This window comes from Pseudophryne corroboree, chromosome 10, assembly GCF_028390025.1.
Source record: "Pseudophryne corroboree isolate aPseCor3 chromosome 10, aPseCor3.hap2, whole genome shotgun sequence".
NCBI lineage: Eukaryota > Metazoa > Chordata > Amphibia > Anura > Myobatrachidae > Pseudophryne > Pseudophryne corroboree.
In genome coordinates this window covers 38,938,280-38,955,129 of record NC_086453.1, presented here as the reverse complement: position 1 = coordinate 38,955,129, position 16,850 = coordinate 38,938,280, and the positions used below count along the sequence as shown (strand labels likewise).

Here is a 16,850-nt window from a genome sequence, read left to right as displayed (position 1 = left end):
TGGTGATAAAGAAATAAGCTCACAAGGTTGGATTGAGGTTTGACCTATAGTTTTTTTTGTAATCAAATTAACACTGCAAAAAACACATACAGTTTAGATAATAAAATGCATAGCTAACTTACATTCAAATATATATATATATATATATATATATATGCACACACACACACACACACACACACACACACACACACACACACATATATATATATATATACACACACACACACACACACACACACACACACACACACACATATATACACACACACACACACACACACACACACACACACACACACACACACACACACACAGTGGTGGCCAAAATTGCAGACACTTTTTGAAATTTGAATGTTTTTCAAATTTGAATGCCTATAAAAACTGTTACAATTTGCATTACAAGGGAAGTTATACAGTGAAAGCAACACTTAGGGTGATCACTCTGAACTCTAAGAGGACCACATCGTTCCTATTTTATATGTGCTATGTACTACCCGTCCATATAGAGTCAGGGCTAGACTTTATCTATACCTAAGACCAGTCACTTACTTGACTACATTCCAAATTGTATGGATTCCATTTAAGTATGGAATCGTGTCAGTAAGTCACCTGATTTAGTTATTTGGTTTTATACCTATTTTTTTTATCGACACACACAGTGAGGTTTATGCCCCTTCAGGATCATTTCAAAACATTTGGCATTCACATCTATACCCCTGAGGAAGTCCCGGAAAGGGACAAAATGCGTTGGTTTTTGTTCAAGTACTGTATCCATCTTTGCCACATGCTGTGAATGAAGGATTGTCATAAGCATTAAGTCCATTCTTGACATATGCCAACAAAGAATCGTTTTACCATCTGAATGTCTATCAGCTAACACCTCGAAAATCTATACTGTGATTCTATATTGTTGTGACATTTTTATGTAATAAAAACTAAAACTGAGTTCTTAATGTTTTTTATGGTAATCATATTGATGTGATCAACAGTACTATCTTGTTGCGCCCTCAGATTTGTATTCCATATTGCTATCTTTGAGCCTTGCCTAACAGGAGGTTCTTTCTGAGGTGCAGCCTAGTCCATACCCACATAGCGCCGTAGGGTACCCTTTGCTATATATATATATATATATACAAGCACACACACTACACTCTGCTGTACTAGATTTACATATTGTTGTACAGAAGCTGTAGGTTATGAAGAATTGATGAGGACTAGGCTGTGAATGCAGCCAGAGTACAGTGAGTGCGTGACATACCCTATTATATACTCAATAGCCAACAAAACATCTATGAAATTGTATTTATTACACAGAAAATAACTTACCAAACTCTGAACTGAACAATAATGAGAAAAATTATAATCAAAATTAGAGAACCCAAAACCGATGATATATATATGCCTATGCTGTACCAGCTGTCTGCAAAACAAAATCAAATGCATATATTATTCTAAAAAAATGCAATTTTATACAGTAAAATATAATATAATATATGGCATTAGTGTTATATTTTAGACAAATAATAATAATAATAATAATAATAATAATAAAAATATATTTTCTTTAGTATACATTACAGATGGAAAGTTTGGAAGGTATTTACTGAAGTATTTGATAATTAATGGCTGATTATAATGATTAGAAAGCCAGGCTTGCTCTTTCATTAGCAGTAAAAAATGTCATCAATTAAATACTTTTAATTGTAATGTAATAGAAGTTTATTTATTTCAGGATTTATAATCATTCTATTGACCTTCAAGATGGATAAAATATACCGGTTACCCTTTTACTGTGTGGAGTTTTTATGTTCCCCATGTGTTCACTTGGGTTTCATCTCACAGTCCAAAACTACATTCTAGTAGGTTAACACAATTAGATCCTCCTATATGATTTTATAGAAATATGAGGAATCAGGCGAACATTTCTAATATTTAAAACTCTGTCAATATAATCATTTTAATTAAATATGGATTAGCAGCTCCTATAAGACGATCTGGGTGTCAGGTATATAAAACGTAATATTTGTTACTTAGTTATACAGCAACAAAAAAGAGCGCTTTAGGAATAAAAAATATCTATTTAAATCACATATAAAAATTTATTGACACATTAAATATAAGAACAACAATAATAAAATAAAACAATATCAGTAATTGGGCTAGTATAGATGCAGTTTTAAAGTGCCGATGTCTGATGTAAATACATTTTTATATGTGATTAAAATTGATCTTTTTTATTTCTAAAGCGCTCTTTTCTGTTGCTATAAAACTAAGGGGTAGAATTATTAAGCTTGGTGAAGTGATAAAGTGGAAGGTGATAAAGGACCAGCCAATCAGCTCCTAACTGTCATATTTCAAACCCAGCCTATGACATGTCAGTTAAGATCTGATTGGCTGGTACTTTATCTCCTTCCATTTTATCACTTCACGAGCTTAATAAATCTGCTCCTAAGTAACAAATATTACATTCTAGTAGGTTAGCAGACCTAGGACAACATTGCACCTTGTGACGGGCTGAAGTCAGTGATTAATCATTCTTTGTAAAGTATAGTGTGTTGCCTATCAATTAAAAGAGGTTACTAATATTGGGGCAGATGTATTAACCTGGAGAAGGCATAAGGAAGTGATAAACCAGTGATAAGTGCAAGGTGATAAAAGCACCAGCCAGTCAGCTACTAGCTGTTATTTACATATTGAACTTGATTGGCTGGTGCGATTATCACCTTGCACTTATCACTGGTTTATCATTCCTTATGCCTTCTCCAGGTTAATACATCTGCCCCATTATTAGTACAGTAAAAATTTACAATGTACTATACTGTAGTCACTCATTCTGCTTTTGTTAGCATTATTATATCACTATAGAATTACAATATGTTCATCGTATTTATAGTATTTTCAAATTTGCATTCAATCCTCATTAAGTGAAACTCATACATACTTGCTTACAAGGAGAAAGTAGCGGCAGGGGCAGGGGGGGTGTTGCTGTCAATCACGTGCCCCGATCCTGCTGTGCAGTGCCCTGATTTGCAGCATTGGCCAGCAGGGGATGGGATATTATGACTCAATTGGTCGTAGATCGCGTTACCACACCCTCAAGAGCCCGTGTCACTGGGGAAGCTGGTGGGATCTGGAAGGCTGTTCTACTATCCCCAGAGTGCAGTAGAACTCCTGAAATTCTGGAGGTTCCCGGACATTCCAGAGGAGCAGTCAACTATGGTATTGTATAAGTATGGGTGTGGTTTGTGGGACTGACAGTCTTTATGTCAACAGTGATGATGTCAATTCCGCAATGCAGGCATCGGCAAGCCGACTATGTTAGCATGCCACGTACAGCATGATAGCCAGATTGGCATCACAACTGTAAAGATGCCGGTAAAGCAGCTTCTTTACAACTGTAATGCTGATCCAGTTTTCAACACATCAAGTTAAAGCACCAAACATATGTGAAAGAGAGAGAAATCTCATAGTGTAGTATCTAATAATTTAATGCAACACAAATATCATTACATTGCCCGTCCACTTAAGACTAGTTGAAAAGCTTATCTGTCAGTCCCAAAATCCATGGGATAACATTGCAGTGGATGAGGAGTGCAAGACACCACAAAACATTTCCTCAACGCGTTTAGTCTCTAACACTTTTATGTAGCTGGACTTCATCAGGAAATTCTTCTAAGGTGCACCTGCAGCCTTATACTGTATATACCATAAAGGCATTACCATGTAGAGCTGGGGTGGAGAACTTTTTTTCTATCAAGGGCCATTTGAATATTTATAAAATCCTTCGGGGGCCATACAAAAATGATAAACTTAAAAATTAGCCTGCCCCCAGTAGTTATTCCCCCAGTAGTTAAGCCCCTTAGCGGTACTGGGTTCCGTCGGTGTGTGCCCAAAAAAAGGGTGTGGCCAATTAAAATGGGACGTGAAACACATATGCCCCCAATAGGGCAGTGCCAGATACACATATGCAAGTGCAGTGCCAGATACACATATGCCAGTGCAGTGCCAGACACACAAATGCCCCACAGTGCCAGATACACAAATGCCACACAGTGCCAGATACACAAATGACCCACAGTGCCAGATACACAAATGCCCCACAGTGCCAGATACACATTGCCCCACAGATGCCCCCCACCCCACTGTGCTGCTCACCGCTGCTGCTGGGTGTCAGGGGAGGGGAGGAGAGCGCAGCATGTGCCTCTCCTGCCCCTTAGTGCTCCGTCCGGCAGCGGCGTGCCTCAGCTGTCAGGGGCCAGGCAGGGAGGAGAGCGCAGCTATGTCAGGTGGCATGTAGGACCTCAAACTAGCCGCCGGTAGCGGCGGCTACTGATTGGCTGCCGGTCCGTGAGCTCTGATTGGCTCACGAACCGGCGGCTGGTTTGAAATCCTACCCGCGCTGCCGCCAGACATAGCTGCGCTCTCCTCCCTGCCCTGACAGCTGAGACACGCCGCCGCTGGACTGAGGGGCGGTGTGTCTCGCTGACACACAGCAGTGGGCCGGAACAAGCGGCTTTGCGGGCCTTATACGGCCCGCGGGCCGGAGGTTCCCCACCCCTGATGTAGAGAATTTCCTGTGGTGACTGAGCATCAACATCTTAGATTCCAGTGCACATGTGCGAGATTAGACAAATCTCTTAGCAATTACAAAAAAATAAAACAGAAAAGGATTTGAACTAAAAAACCTGCTATTCTTTCCTGCAGAATTTCATTTATATATAATGATGCTAAAAAATAGCAAAATACTGCTTGTGAGTGTGATACATTCATCTTTTAAGAATTATTGTAAGAAATATTTTATATCTGGTGGCCATTTTGGTGTAGCCAATCCATATTGAAGACAATTGCCATTTTGGCTATGACACAACTTTTTTTTGTTCTAGTGCCCATTTTATGCTAGAATGGCATGGATTTGCGGCACGCCTCCATTTTTATTGATGTGCACAGTAAGGGCGGGAGGCGGTGGACGTGTGGACACGCCACGTGCCGAGAGTCAGAAGGGGCATGGACTCACGGCACGCACCCATTTTCAGGCGGCAGAGTGCACAAACAGAGAGCCTTGAGCTGCGCTGCGCACGCCCTTCCCAGCTTCTCTGTGGCCCTGCTGATGGGCCCACCTGTCCATCAGCCCAGGTGGGCAGTCCGGCCCTGCTGTTGGCGCTATATGAATATCTGCGTTTTGTGTAGTTAAAAATAGTTGTCATGTTCTTTGCTACCAAAAATGTTGGCAGCGTATTGATGACTGTAATAGAGCAATATGTGGGAAAGGTGCATCGTTCTTGTCTGTTTAGTTACCTTGCGATTAGATACTTACATGAAACATACAGATTGACAACTTCTGACCTTTGTTCTCCAACAGCATTTCTTGCAGAACATCGGTACTCTCCCGCGTTGCTGCGTTGTATATTATCCAGTGCCATATATTCATTTATTATGATGAATTGATTATCTTTATACAACAAGTAGTGACGCTCTTGTGGATTCGATTGGGCTGTGCACCTCAGCATTACATCTGTGTATTCCGTTACATGGTTTCCCGGTGTGATGGATAAAGTCACATTTCGTGGAGCATCTGCAATGTGACATATAACAAATATAATATATCAATGTTTTTTGTTACCTAACTGGCTGGTTCCAAAACCATTTCTTAATGACCTCTTAGTAATCAAGGATTTCCTGCTCAAAGGAAAATAAGACCTATTGAGGAGTAAAGCTCCCAATATACAGGCCAATCAAGTCAGTTAAATGTTTAGCCGGAGCGCTGTTATATAATGCCATACATGATAATACACAAGTCTGGAAGAATCTGAAAGGCACTGGCATATTTATAATGGGTGCAGTGTGTGGTGCACACGGGCCCCCGGGGTCCAGGAAGGGGGGAAGGGGCCCACACCGCACACCCTGCAACCATTATTTTTAATACTTACCCTCCAGGATCCTGTGGTGCAGCAGCAGCGCTGCAGAAATCACTGGGAAAATGGCGCTGCACCATTTTCCCGGTTTTTCTCGTATGCGCAATAGAAAAATCACTGGGAAAATTGACACCTTGCCATTTTCCCAGTGATCTGCGTTTGCACTCTAAACTCTGGGACAGCACTAGGGTTCCCAGAGCCACAGCGCTGCCAGTTAGGGACCCTTGTTCCCAGAGCCACAGCACTGCCAGCTAGAGAGGAGGGGGGCCCAGAGAGATCCTGCAAATGGTCCTCCTCCACTCTAGAAATGCTCCTTCTGAAAGGGCATCATTAGCGTTTGGACAATGACCACACAGACACCATAATGATCCATCCATTTTTATGGACATACAACATAAGGCTTTACAATCTGAAGCAACCCCGGGCACCAAGATTATAACTAATATTCTTTTTTTTTCAGAATTCTATCATCTCTGTTTCTTCCTCTCTCCTCCTTTGTCTCATCTTCCCATCATCTCTGGTACTTCCTCTCATATGCTCTCCCATCTTTACCTCAACTCAGGTTCTTCCTTTCACCTGCTCAATCTCATCTTCCCTTCATCTCTAGCTCTACCTCTCTCCTGCTCCATCTCATCTTTCCCTCATCTCTGGTTCTTCCTCTCTCTAGTTCTGGCTCATTTTCCCTTCATCTCTGGTTGTTTTTCTCTCTAGTTCTGTCTCATTTTTCCAGCATCTCCGGTTCTTTTTCTCTCTAGTTCTGTCTCATTTTTCCATCATATCTTGTTCTTCCTCTCTCCTGTTCAGTTTCAGCTTAACTTTATCTAGAAATCTTTTTCTCTCCTGTTCGGACTCATCTTTTTTTGGTGTTTTTAATTAGTATAGGGTCCTTTCATTTGCAGATGGCACATTGGAATGGGCACTATGGGGTATATTTACTAAGGTCCCGATTTTGACCGAGATGTCGTTTTTTCTTCAAAGTGTCATCTCGGTCATTTACTAAACTCAAATTACGGCAGTGATGAGGGCATTCGTATTTTTTTGGAAGTCCAATAAAAAAAATACGAATGAATACACCATCGGTCAAATACGCCAGCAAATTAGTAGAACTCGGTCATTTACTAAAAAGTGCAAATCTCAAAATAGCCAAACACTGCCGTGAAAAATTACAAATCGTAAAAAAGTGCTAAAAAAAAACAGACCTGCTTTTTTGAGCCGTGATTGGATAGGCATGCATGGATCCATGAGATCCGTGCATGTATATCAGTGGGAAGGGGTGGGAAAGTGTTAATTTTCCCCCAAAAAATTGCGTGGGGTCCCCCCTCCTAAGCATAACCAGCCTCGGGCTCTTTGAGCCGATCCTGGTTGCAAAAATATGGGAAAAAAATGGACAGGGGTTCCCCCATATTTAAGCAACCAGCATCGGGCTCTGCGCCTGGTCCTGGTTCCAAAAATACGGGGGACAAAAAGCGTAGGGGTCCCCCGTATTTTTGAAACCAGCACCGGGCTCCACTAGCTGGACAGATAATGCCACAGCCGGGGGTCACTTTTATACAGTGCCCTGCGGCCGTGGCATCAAATATCCAACTAGTCACCCCTGGCCGGGGTACCCTGGGGGAGTGGGAACTCCTTAAATCAAGGGGTCCCCCCCCCAGCCACCCAAGGGCCAGGGGTGAAGCCCGAGGCTGTCCCCCCCATCCAATGGGCTGCGGATGGGGGGCTGATAGCCTTTGTTTGAAGTTATGAATATTGTTTTTAGTAGCAGTACTACAAGGCCCAGCAAGCCTCCCCCGCAAGCTGGTACTTGGAGAACCACAAGTACCAGCCTGCGGCGGAAAAACGGACCCGCTGGTACCTGTAGTACTACTACTAAAAAAATACCCCAATAAAGACAGAAGACACACACCGTGACCATATAACTTTAATACATACATACATACCAACATACATACATACTTACCTTATGTTCACACGAGGGTCGGTCCTCTTCTCCAGTAGAATCCATGGGGTACCTGTTGAAACTGACTGACAGGCGGCACACGGCAGTGTTACAATGTAGCGCCTATGCGCTCCATTGTAACCAATGGTGGTCAGCGGTTGACCGAAAGTGACCTCACCGCTGAGCAAAAAGTTCCCACCATTGGTTACAATGTAGCGCATAGACGCTACATTGTAACACTGCCGTGTGCCGCCTGTCAGTCAGTACAGGAGCACACAGCCGATCAGGAGGGTGCCACAACGTGGCGCTCACTGATTGGCTGAAGAAACCCACTTAGACATCAGTCAGATGGGGTTTCTGGCATTCGGGGAAAGGGGTCCCATGTGAAAACATGGGGCCCCTTTCAGTTTGTGGTCGGTTATTCGTTTTTTTTTTCCCACAAGTACCTGGATTACAAAAGGATTGCTTGCAGAAGAGGACCGATCTACACTGGATTTTGTGAGTATAATTTTTTCAACAGGTACCCCATGGATTCTACTGGAGAAGAGGACCGACCCTCGTGTGAACATAAGGTAAGTATGTATGCATGTTGGTATGTATGTACGTATTAAAGTTATACGGTCACGGTGTGTGTCTTCTGTCTTTATTGGGGTATTTTTTTAGTAGTAGTACTACAGGTACCAGCGGGCCCGTTTTTCCGCCGCAGGCTGGTACTTGTGGTTCTCCAAGTACCAGCTTGCGGGGGAGGCTTGCAGGGCCTTGTAGTACTGCTACTAAAAACAATATTCATAACTTCAAACAAAGGCTATCAGCCCCCCATCCGCAGCCCATTGGATGGGGGGGACAGCCTCGGGCTTCACCCCTGGCCCTTGGGTGGCTGGGGGGGGACCCCTTGATTTAAGGGGTTCCCACTCCCCCAGGGTACCCCGGCCAGGGGTGACTAGTTGGATATTTGATGCCACGGCCGCAGGGCACTGTATAAAAGTGACCCCCGGCTGTGGCATTATCTGTCCAGCTAGTGGAGCCCGGTGCTGGTTTCAAAAATACGGGGGACCCCTACACTTTTTGTCCCCCGTATTTTTGGAACCAGGACCAGGCGCAGAGCCCAATGCTGGTTGCTTAAATATGGTGGAACCCCAGTCCATTTTTCCCCCATATTTTTGCAACCAGGATCGGCTCAAAGAGCCCGAGGCTGGTTTGCCTTAGGAGGGGGGACCCCACGCAATTTTTTTAAAACATTTAAACTATTTTTTTTTTTTTAACAAGGTGCACAATGAAGCCCAGCACGGATCTCTCAGATCTGGCCGAGATTCATTGTATTAAAGTCGGCAGTGTTTTACAATTCACTCACGTAAAACACTGCCAAAAAAAACCCGAATGACATCGACATCGGAAAACCCGAAAATGCAAAATACGTCAGCTTAGTAAATTAGTCGTAATAAATTCAAAAAGTTGCAATTTTACACTTTCGATGTCATTCGTGATTGAACTTTGACCTCTTTCGGAAAATTACGAATGTTAGTAAATATACCCCCATGAATGGTAAGTCCTTGATAAATGTATAAAATTTGACAGTATTAGGAATGGGTTTGAGACGTGGCCCCCCTGGGTTGGTATGACCAGGCTGCTTTGGGGCATCATTATTGTAAAACTTAATCTAACACTTTTTAGTACCTAAACTGATTTTCACTAATGTATCACTTTACTACCTCTTATTTATGTAACACCTTTTAACACTTAAAATTTTATTTCTCACTAGTGTGTTGTCTTAGGGCAGTTGAACTGTGCTGGCCTGGGTCTCCCATGCTGTGTACTTGAACCTTAGGAATGTCAGGGACCACCTGATGAGGTCACCTAGCCGTGGTAGGTGGGCCCATATTTTATAGCAAAAAATTATGCTAAGAACTTAAATTTTACTCTATGCTAAATTGCAGTTTATTATTATTGTTCTGATTTTCAGTTCTTAAGTGATCAGAATGTGCACCTTCATTTTCTCTTTTTTCTGTCTGATTCATCTTCACCTCATCTCTAATTCTTCCGCTTTCCTGTTCTGTTTCTCCTCTCCTTGTTTCCAACTGTTTATGGTTGTTTCTTTTCACTCACAGTTTCTGTGTTTACATCTTATCACAATTCTATGGCACATCATTTTACCTGTCTATAAATGTTTGTGCATACAGTATGTGAGTTCACAGTTTTGCAAAAAGTACTTACACTGGACATTAAGAAATGCCGATTTTGATGTGCTATTTCCTATATTGTTTGAGGCTCTACATGAATAATATCCAGAGTCTTTCCATGTTGTATTTATCAACAGGATATCTGAATCTCCTGTAGACTTGTAGACTTTTCCATCTTTGAGCCACTCAAAATGGCTGGTCTTGGGGTTACCATGTTGTACTGAACATTTTAATGTGATCTGATCTCCTTCTTTGGTCACCGATTCTTTTTCAATTGTAATTTTTGCTGCTTTTGGAGGATCTGAAAAGAAAAAGTAAACAAAATTATTTCAGTCTATGACTCAGCCATTGAGTATAAATAGACACAATACCAATGTTTAAAATAAAAAAAATAAGATTAGAAAGAAACAAAGAAAATGTTAAAGTTCAATGGATTGTCCCTTGTTTGGAGCAAATAATTTAGTAGAGAAATAGTAAAATGTTTACTTACAGAAAGTAGCAAATATAAATATAATGTCAATATTCAGAAAAAGGAAAACCAAAATAGTTAAATAATTTTCAAGTACAGGTTGGGTATCCCATATCTAAATATTCCAAATACGGAATATTCCGAAATACAGATTTTTTTGAGCGAGAGTGAGATAGTGAAACCTTTCTTTTTTGATGGCTAAATGTACACAAACTTTGTTGAATACACAAAGTTATTAAAAATATTGTAATAAATGACCTTCAGGCTGTGTATAAGGTGTATATGTAACATAAATGCATTCTGTGCTTAGACTTGGGTCCCATCGCCATGATATCTCATTATGATATGCAATTATTCCAAAATATGGAATAATCCGATATCCAAAACACTTCTGGTCCAAAGCATTTTGGATAAGGGATACTCAACCTGTATTATTTTTTACTGTTTATTATGTTAAAAGTCAATTTAAGTTATTTAAAATGTATTCATGTATTCGAGCATCAGGCCGGCTTCTTGGTGTTTAACGTCACATGTAAAAATGTGTATGCCGCTAAGTGGCATCTATTTTTTTAGGGGAAAGATTCATCATCAGGGGTTGGGTGGCCTCAGATTATTAAATATCCAACTAGCCGTGAATTGGGCCTGTGTATACTAAACTACTGGAGCAATTCAGCATTGCTCTGGTGCGGGGAAAGCTGCTCCAAAAAGCAACTATCCCCACAAATTTTATAACTGCTTCTGAAGTAGAAGTGATACTTATTTCACTCCAGTCTGGCAGACTGCTCATGCGTAACCTGAGCTGGGAAGGACACACAGTGTGGTGGTAGGGAAAGGGATCGCCTTGAATCCCTCTTTACAACCAAGGACCTCTGTCCCTTAGCAAGGAATGGGGCTATGGGATTCAGTGTTATCTGAAATAAGTGTTGGTTACCACAAGCAAATCCTAGGTGTGCTCATCCGACACCTAATAAGAATTTGGCCTGTTTCTAAAAACATGTGGAAACTAGCATTTCTGTATGTTGAACAGGCCCACAGAGAGAAAACATATTTTATTTCACATTTTTACTTTCTGTTTATAATTTTCTTATTGTATGATTTATTTGTGATTCCATTGAATTAATGTAAATTAATTTTCTTTCCAATCTTTTTTTTGCTACTCTAGTTTAACCCCTCTCTTACATGCACCGGTGAGAGACCAACTCAATGATTTGAGCAACTACCATTCTGTGTATCACTGTTCTGAGAGGCATGGATGGCATCAGTAGGAGTATATGCTTATCCTTGTAGTACCATATTGGAGGATCTTGGGGTGCCTCCAGGTGAGTTGGCTCTCAATTTAAAATACATAAAATATACGATATGACCCAATATACCGGTAGGTGATATTATCATGCAGTGTAGGACCACTGGAGCAGATGGCTGGCGGCTTACCATATGTTTGTAAATATGCTATATGTACTTGAGATCTCTGCATTATTATTGCCATGTAGGATGGGATGCGGTCAGATTGCCGGATGCCGGGAATCCGACAGTCGAAATACCGATGCTGGAATCCCAACATTCCTTAGAACACAGGAACTTTGAAAGGACTAGGAGACCGATGCCGAAATCCCAACATCCATCATCCCAACCGTAAGTATAGCCAATGGGTTAGGTTTAGTGCCAGGGAAGGGGGGTTCGATTTAGGAGCCAGATGGGAGGATTAGAGTTAGGCTGCAGGGAGGGGGGGTTAGGGGTAGGCAGTGAGGATGGGGGCTTAGGTTTAGACACCTCCGGGGGTTGGTTAGGGTCAGTCACTAAGGGGGAGGTTAGGGTTAAGCTGCAGGAACAGAGGGTTATTGTAAGGGCAACCCCTGTGCAGTTTTACACCTATCAGGGTCCCGGCGTCGGTTTCATGACCACCGGTATACCGTGCACCGGCAATTCATACTGAACCCTGTAGATGTATGTCTCTTTTGCTTGTCCATTTTGTTGTGCTGGTGGAATTTATTTGTTTGTTTTTCCAGTCTAGATTAACCCCAGGGCCTAAAGATGGGGTTTTGTCACCTGGGACAAAGCAGTAATTTGGCAATTTTTTCACCCCACTGGGTCATAGATTGACCCCCTCCCCACCCTCCCTACACACACACACACACACACACACACACACACACACACACACACACACACACACACACACTGGTTTCTCTATAGCAGTCTGTATCAAGGAAAATGCCTGTGTTTCTCCCCCCTATAGCTCTGAAGCAGCCGGTACTTGTGTTACCACTCCCCCAACACCAATTACTTGGATCTTCTCCTTGCTCCTCCTTAAGGCAGCAGCAGTGACAGGCTCCTCACACATTGTACCTCAGCATACGTGACACCATGACATCATGCGCACAGTGCATATACGGAAAAGAAAGCTTAAGCGTGCAGGGTAACGGTGGGGCCTGAGTGAAGAGGACCAGGCCTTGACCTATGTGCCCGCCCCCTTAAGCCAACCCTTGCCTCCCCCATAGAATGCTTCCAACTCATAACAGGTTTCCCGCTCTTTTTCTCTGGCAGTCTCGGCACCTCCTCAAATACGGTGCTCCTAGTTGTTGCCCTGTTAACCCTCTCTCCCCCCTAGTTGTGACCCTGTAGGTAGGGTAAAAGACACATGGAACTGATCATTCTGTGGGGACACGGCTGTGACCCCCTCTTCCCGATTCACTGCAAATCTCTGTCTCTCCCCCTAAATCTCTGCAGGAGCAGTCTGTGCATGTGTTACCCCTCCCCCCAACACCACTTACCTGCATCTTCTCCTTGCCCCTTCTTAAGGCAGTAGCAGGCTCCTCACACACTGTTCTTCGTTTTTTTTGTACAACATGACATCACCAGCAGAGTGCAGATTGGGGAAAAAAAAACTTTATTGTGCTGGGTGATCATGGTCCCTCTAAGCCGGCACCTTGCTTATTAGCCCAGCGGCTCAGAGCCTGGTCACAATTATTGACCAGACATCAGCTAAAGATGGGTTAGGGAGCTCCAGCCTTGAGGCCCCCTGAGAGAGGAGGGCCTGGCGGTAATCTCTGACTATCTTGGTGTCCCATCAAATCCGGAGCGCCGGGCACATGCCCCCTAGGTACACCCCCCAGTTGTGGCCCTGTTAACCCCACCCTGCCCCGCCCCTTTGTTACGGCCCCGTAAACCCTCACCTTACATGCACATTTTGTTCATTGGTAGAATGAAAAACACATGGAACTGATCATTCTGTGGGTTTCTTCTATTGTTTGTTTGTTATTGTGTATTTTATATGCTGCCTTTTGTTGTCTGCATTATGGAATACATATGCAGGTTTTGCTTATCACAAATATTGTAATCAATGCAGTATGCCCAAAACGTCAGCTTTGCTTCATTTACTTGTGGCACATTCCATGAAACAAATGATTCTTTGGGTATCTTACTGTATATTATATTGGACTATAGTGCTTGATAATTATGACACCTAAAATTATCAAATCAGGCGCTCTGATATAAGGCACAAAATAAAGCTGTTGGTCACCCAATTTATATAATAGAATTGATATACTGATATCTATATAATTATAGCTGCTCCCACAAGAGTATTCTGCGATACTCAAATAGATACAAAGTAATTGTGAAACATGCAATATCACAAGAGAGCGCTAGATACCAATCATTACTATATAAACATTTTATTCAATCACATAAAATAAAAGCATAAAAAATGCAATGCATATTTTCATAAAAGAATTATTCTCACTGCTGATAATTATTTACACACTGCCATATACTGTATCCCAATTGTATATTGCACAGATGTCCACATCCAAACGACCAGTGTGGCTGGTTCGTTCCAAAGCAAATTATAAAGTCCCAATTTGTTTTAGGGAATGTGAATGGTGTTCACTAGATGGTAAGTGTTCAGCTGTATAAACGACGGGCGCTATGCTACTACCTCCCCCGACCGCCAAACAATTTTGTGCTCACCACTTATTCCTTAGAGTCTCATGTGAGGCTGGCTGTCAGCATGCAGAATCCGTTGTGGTTGGTGGGAGCGGCGATATTCTATTCAGTTCACCAGGGAGGGAGGGCGCCGTTCGTAGCTGCAGAATTCAGGCAGTTTGCTGTGTGCTGGAGTCCGGACTGTGGTGCTGTGCTTGTGTAGATCCCAGGGAAAAACAGCAGCGTGAGATGTCCTTAACATGTTTCTCCGTGAAAATCAAACCACGGTTTCATCAGACGGTCACCGTGCAGAACACCGCCGCTCCCACCAACCACAACGGATTCCGCATGCTGACAGCCAGCCTCACATGAGACTCTAAGGCAGGGCTGGCCAAACCGGTTCTCGAGATCTACCAGCGGTTCACATTTTCCAGACCACCTAGCTGGTGCACAGGTGTAGTGATTACTAATTAAGATGTGCTGCATTCATTCCTAACTGACAAGTCCACAGATCTCCAGGAGGCCTGGAAAACATGAACTGTTAGTAGATCTCGAGGACCGGTTTGGCCAGCCCTGCTCTAAGGAATAAGTGGTGAGCACAAAATTGTTTGGCGGTCGGGGGAGGTAGTAGCATAGCGCCCATCGTTTATACAGCTGAACACTTACCATCTAGTGAACACCATTCACATTCCCTAAAACAAATTGGGACTTTATAATTGGCTTTGGAGCGAACCAGCCACACTGGTCTTTTGGATGTGGACATCTGTGCAATATACAATTGGTATACAGTATATGGCAGTGTGTAAATAATATCAGCAGTGAGAATAATTATTTTATGAAAATATGCATTGCACTTTTTATGCTTTTATTTTATGTGATTGAATAAAATGTTTATATAGTAATGATCGGTATCTAACGCTCTCTTGTGATATTGCATGTTTCACAATTACTTTGTATATTATACTGTGTATTTTATCTCTCCACAAAGTGTAATCATATCACCACATATTGCTATCCCACCCATTGTATCCTATTGTATGTTGTGCAGCTAAGATGGCTTCCTCATCTGGTACTTTCACTGGTTAAATGAAAAATACGCTCATTAGTCTGTATATTTTCCACATATGTGGTATACAGCCGAGCCACTGTAAACTACAGTATGTAGTGTGCTCAAGATGGCTGTCTTCTTTGTAAGATGGTTTCCCTGCTAATGTAAAGTGCTTTGAATCCATAGTCTAACTGCCAACTAACAATATGGGCTTGCATGGATGCAAGAAATAAATAGTGAAAACACAGTATACAACACACAAAACCTATCACAATAATAAAGAATAATATTTTCATTCCACCTGCCATCACCCAGTGCTAAATAGCCGCATTAATAAATAATTGAAAATAGATAATTCTGTACTCACAATGGACCTCCACGGAAATGGGTTGGGAAGTCGATTGATCTATATCATTTCTAGCTTGACAAGTGTACATCCCAGAGTCCTCTGCTCTAATAGATATTTCTTCCCTGAATGTTTGTAACCTTTCCTTATCTTTGAACCATACAATGCTTGTTACACTTGGATTGCTACTTCCGACAACACAAGCAAATTTAACCTTGGTTCCTTCACGGAAAGTTTGTGAAGCTGGTTCTAGGACAATCTTCACATCCTTGGGAGGATCTAGAAGAAAGTAGACAGTTTTTGGTTTATAGAATGTAAGTTGAATAAAATAAATAAATAAATAAATAAATACATTTTTGCATAGTCAGCTGCCTTCCCTCAAGTCTAGGTCAACTCTTAAGGTGGGTACACACTGGAAAGATATATCTGCAGATCAATTAATCTGCAGATATATCTATGGACGGATCGGGCAGTGTGCTGTGCATACACACACTGCCCGATCCGTCGGGGACTGACATCATGAACTGGGCGGGCGTGTACACACGCCCGCCCAGTTCAGCTGTCAATCACCGCGGGCTGCCGCAGCATGTGTACACACAGCAATGCGCCAATATATTGGTAAATATATTGGCCGTTGGCTGTGCTGCGGGGCCGACGCGATATGTCTGTGAACGACGGAGTTCACAGACGTATCGCCCGTACACACTGGCCGACGGACCTGCAATATATCGGCCGTTCAATAGAAAGGCCGATATATCGGCCAGTGTGTAGTTGTGTACCCACCTTTAGCCTCAACCGAAAAACTTATGGCCAGCCACTAAACAGCTAATCTTGCTTTGCTAAGGTGAAATTAGATATAATGCGTACACTTTGTCAAAACAGTGCCCGACAGTGGTAGAAAGCAATTATTTCTATTCAGTATGTACTGACAATATTCTTAAAAACATTTTTTTTTAAATGTTATGTTCCCTACAGGAATGCTTGAATTTTTTTCAGATGTACAATTTTGAAAAATGATAGTATAGAGAAATTATA

The 16,850-nt window shown here is 42.2% G+C and overlaps 1 protein-coding gene across 4 annotated transcripts in view; it reads right to left on the bottom strand.

The window, feature by feature from the left end:
• The window catches only part of CD22 (CD22 molecule), a 182,523-nt gene that overhangs the window by 13,946 nt on the left and 151,727 nt on the right, over positions 1 to 16,850 (bottom strand). For all 4 annotated transcript variants that reach the window (XM_063942307.1, XM_063942308.1, XM_063942305.1 and 1 more), the window contains 4 exons: positions 15,837 to 16,094; positions 10,063 to 10,329; positions 5,318 to 5,575; positions 1,330 to 1,423 (listed from right to left, as the gene is read on the bottom strand). In XM_063942307.1, the coding sequence (XP_063798377.1) occupies positions 1,330 to 1,423; positions 5,318 to 5,575; positions 10,063 to 10,329; positions 15,837 to 16,094 (877 nt within the window). The remainder of the gene's footprint in view (positions 1 to 1,329; positions 1,424 to 5,317; positions 5,576 to 10,062; positions 10,330 to 15,836; positions 16,095 to 16,850) is intronic.